Below are 767 nucleotides of genomic sequence, written 5' to 3' on the forward strand. Positions count from 1 at the left end.
ACAAAATAAAGTCGACCTCGCAGCGCTCATCTCTCTCGCCGCTCACGACCTCCTCTAACGACCGTGCATTCTTGCAGAAAATCGCGCCGTCTGCTTGCTCTTTCCGAGGTGGGGGGGTGGATGGAGGGGATGGAGTGTTGATCATTAGACGCGTAATCAAGATCTTGAATCGTGCACGCGTAAATACCTCTTGTGCGCAACGTGGGTAAAGATTTTCGGAAGAGTACTCATACCCTTACTCATACTCACGTGACTTCGAACGGATCCTCGTGGTATTAAATCCTCAATAAAAAATTCGGTACCAGCGGGTAAGCATGACTCGTGTATTCATCTGAGTGACATTGATCTTTTATATGCCTTTGCTGTGTTAATTTCGTTCACTGCGTGTAATCCCCACTAGCTGTTTGATAACAGATAGATAAATAAACAACAGGAAGCATAGCATAAAGATAACGAAAACAAAAAAACTATAACTACATCATCAAAGATATAATTATATATATAAAAAACTCCGAAGCATAAAAACAAGGGCCCCGAATAATGTCATGTCAGTGAATATTTTTACCGCAATTTCCTCCTACTTTGCATATTCCCCTGTTCGTCGTCAGCACGGCGCGAGGACCTGACTCACCTGCGCAGGACTGGAGGAGCAGCAGGCACGCCACCAGGAGAAGCGGGAGGCGTGGAAGTGCGGTCTCCAGGTGGCCCATCCTGAACCTGGAAGAGGGGAGGAAAAAACATGTTTTGAAAGCTGCAGTATACGTGTC

At 46.0% G+C, this 767-nt stretch overlaps 1 protein-coding gene across 1 annotated transcript in view; it reads right to left on the minus strand.

Moving 5' to 3' along the window:
* The window catches only part of LOC119585419 (Ig-like and fibronectin type-III domain-containing protein 1), a gene marked incomplete in the record, with an annotated part of 121,576 nt that overhangs the window by 66,412 nt on the left and 54,397 nt on the right, over nucleotides 1-767 (minus strand). The window contains 1 exon segment of the mRNA XM_037934081.1: nucleotides 632-717. Within this exon segment, the coding sequence (XP_037790009.1) occupies nucleotides 632-710 (79 nt within the window).

Source organism: Penaeus monodon, chromosome 19 (genome assembly GCF_015228065.2).
Source record: "Penaeus monodon isolate SGIC_2016 chromosome 19, NSTDA_Pmon_1, whole genome shotgun sequence".
NCBI classification, from domain to species: Eukaryota; Metazoa; Arthropoda; class Malacostraca; order Decapoda; family Penaeidae; genus Penaeus; species Penaeus monodon.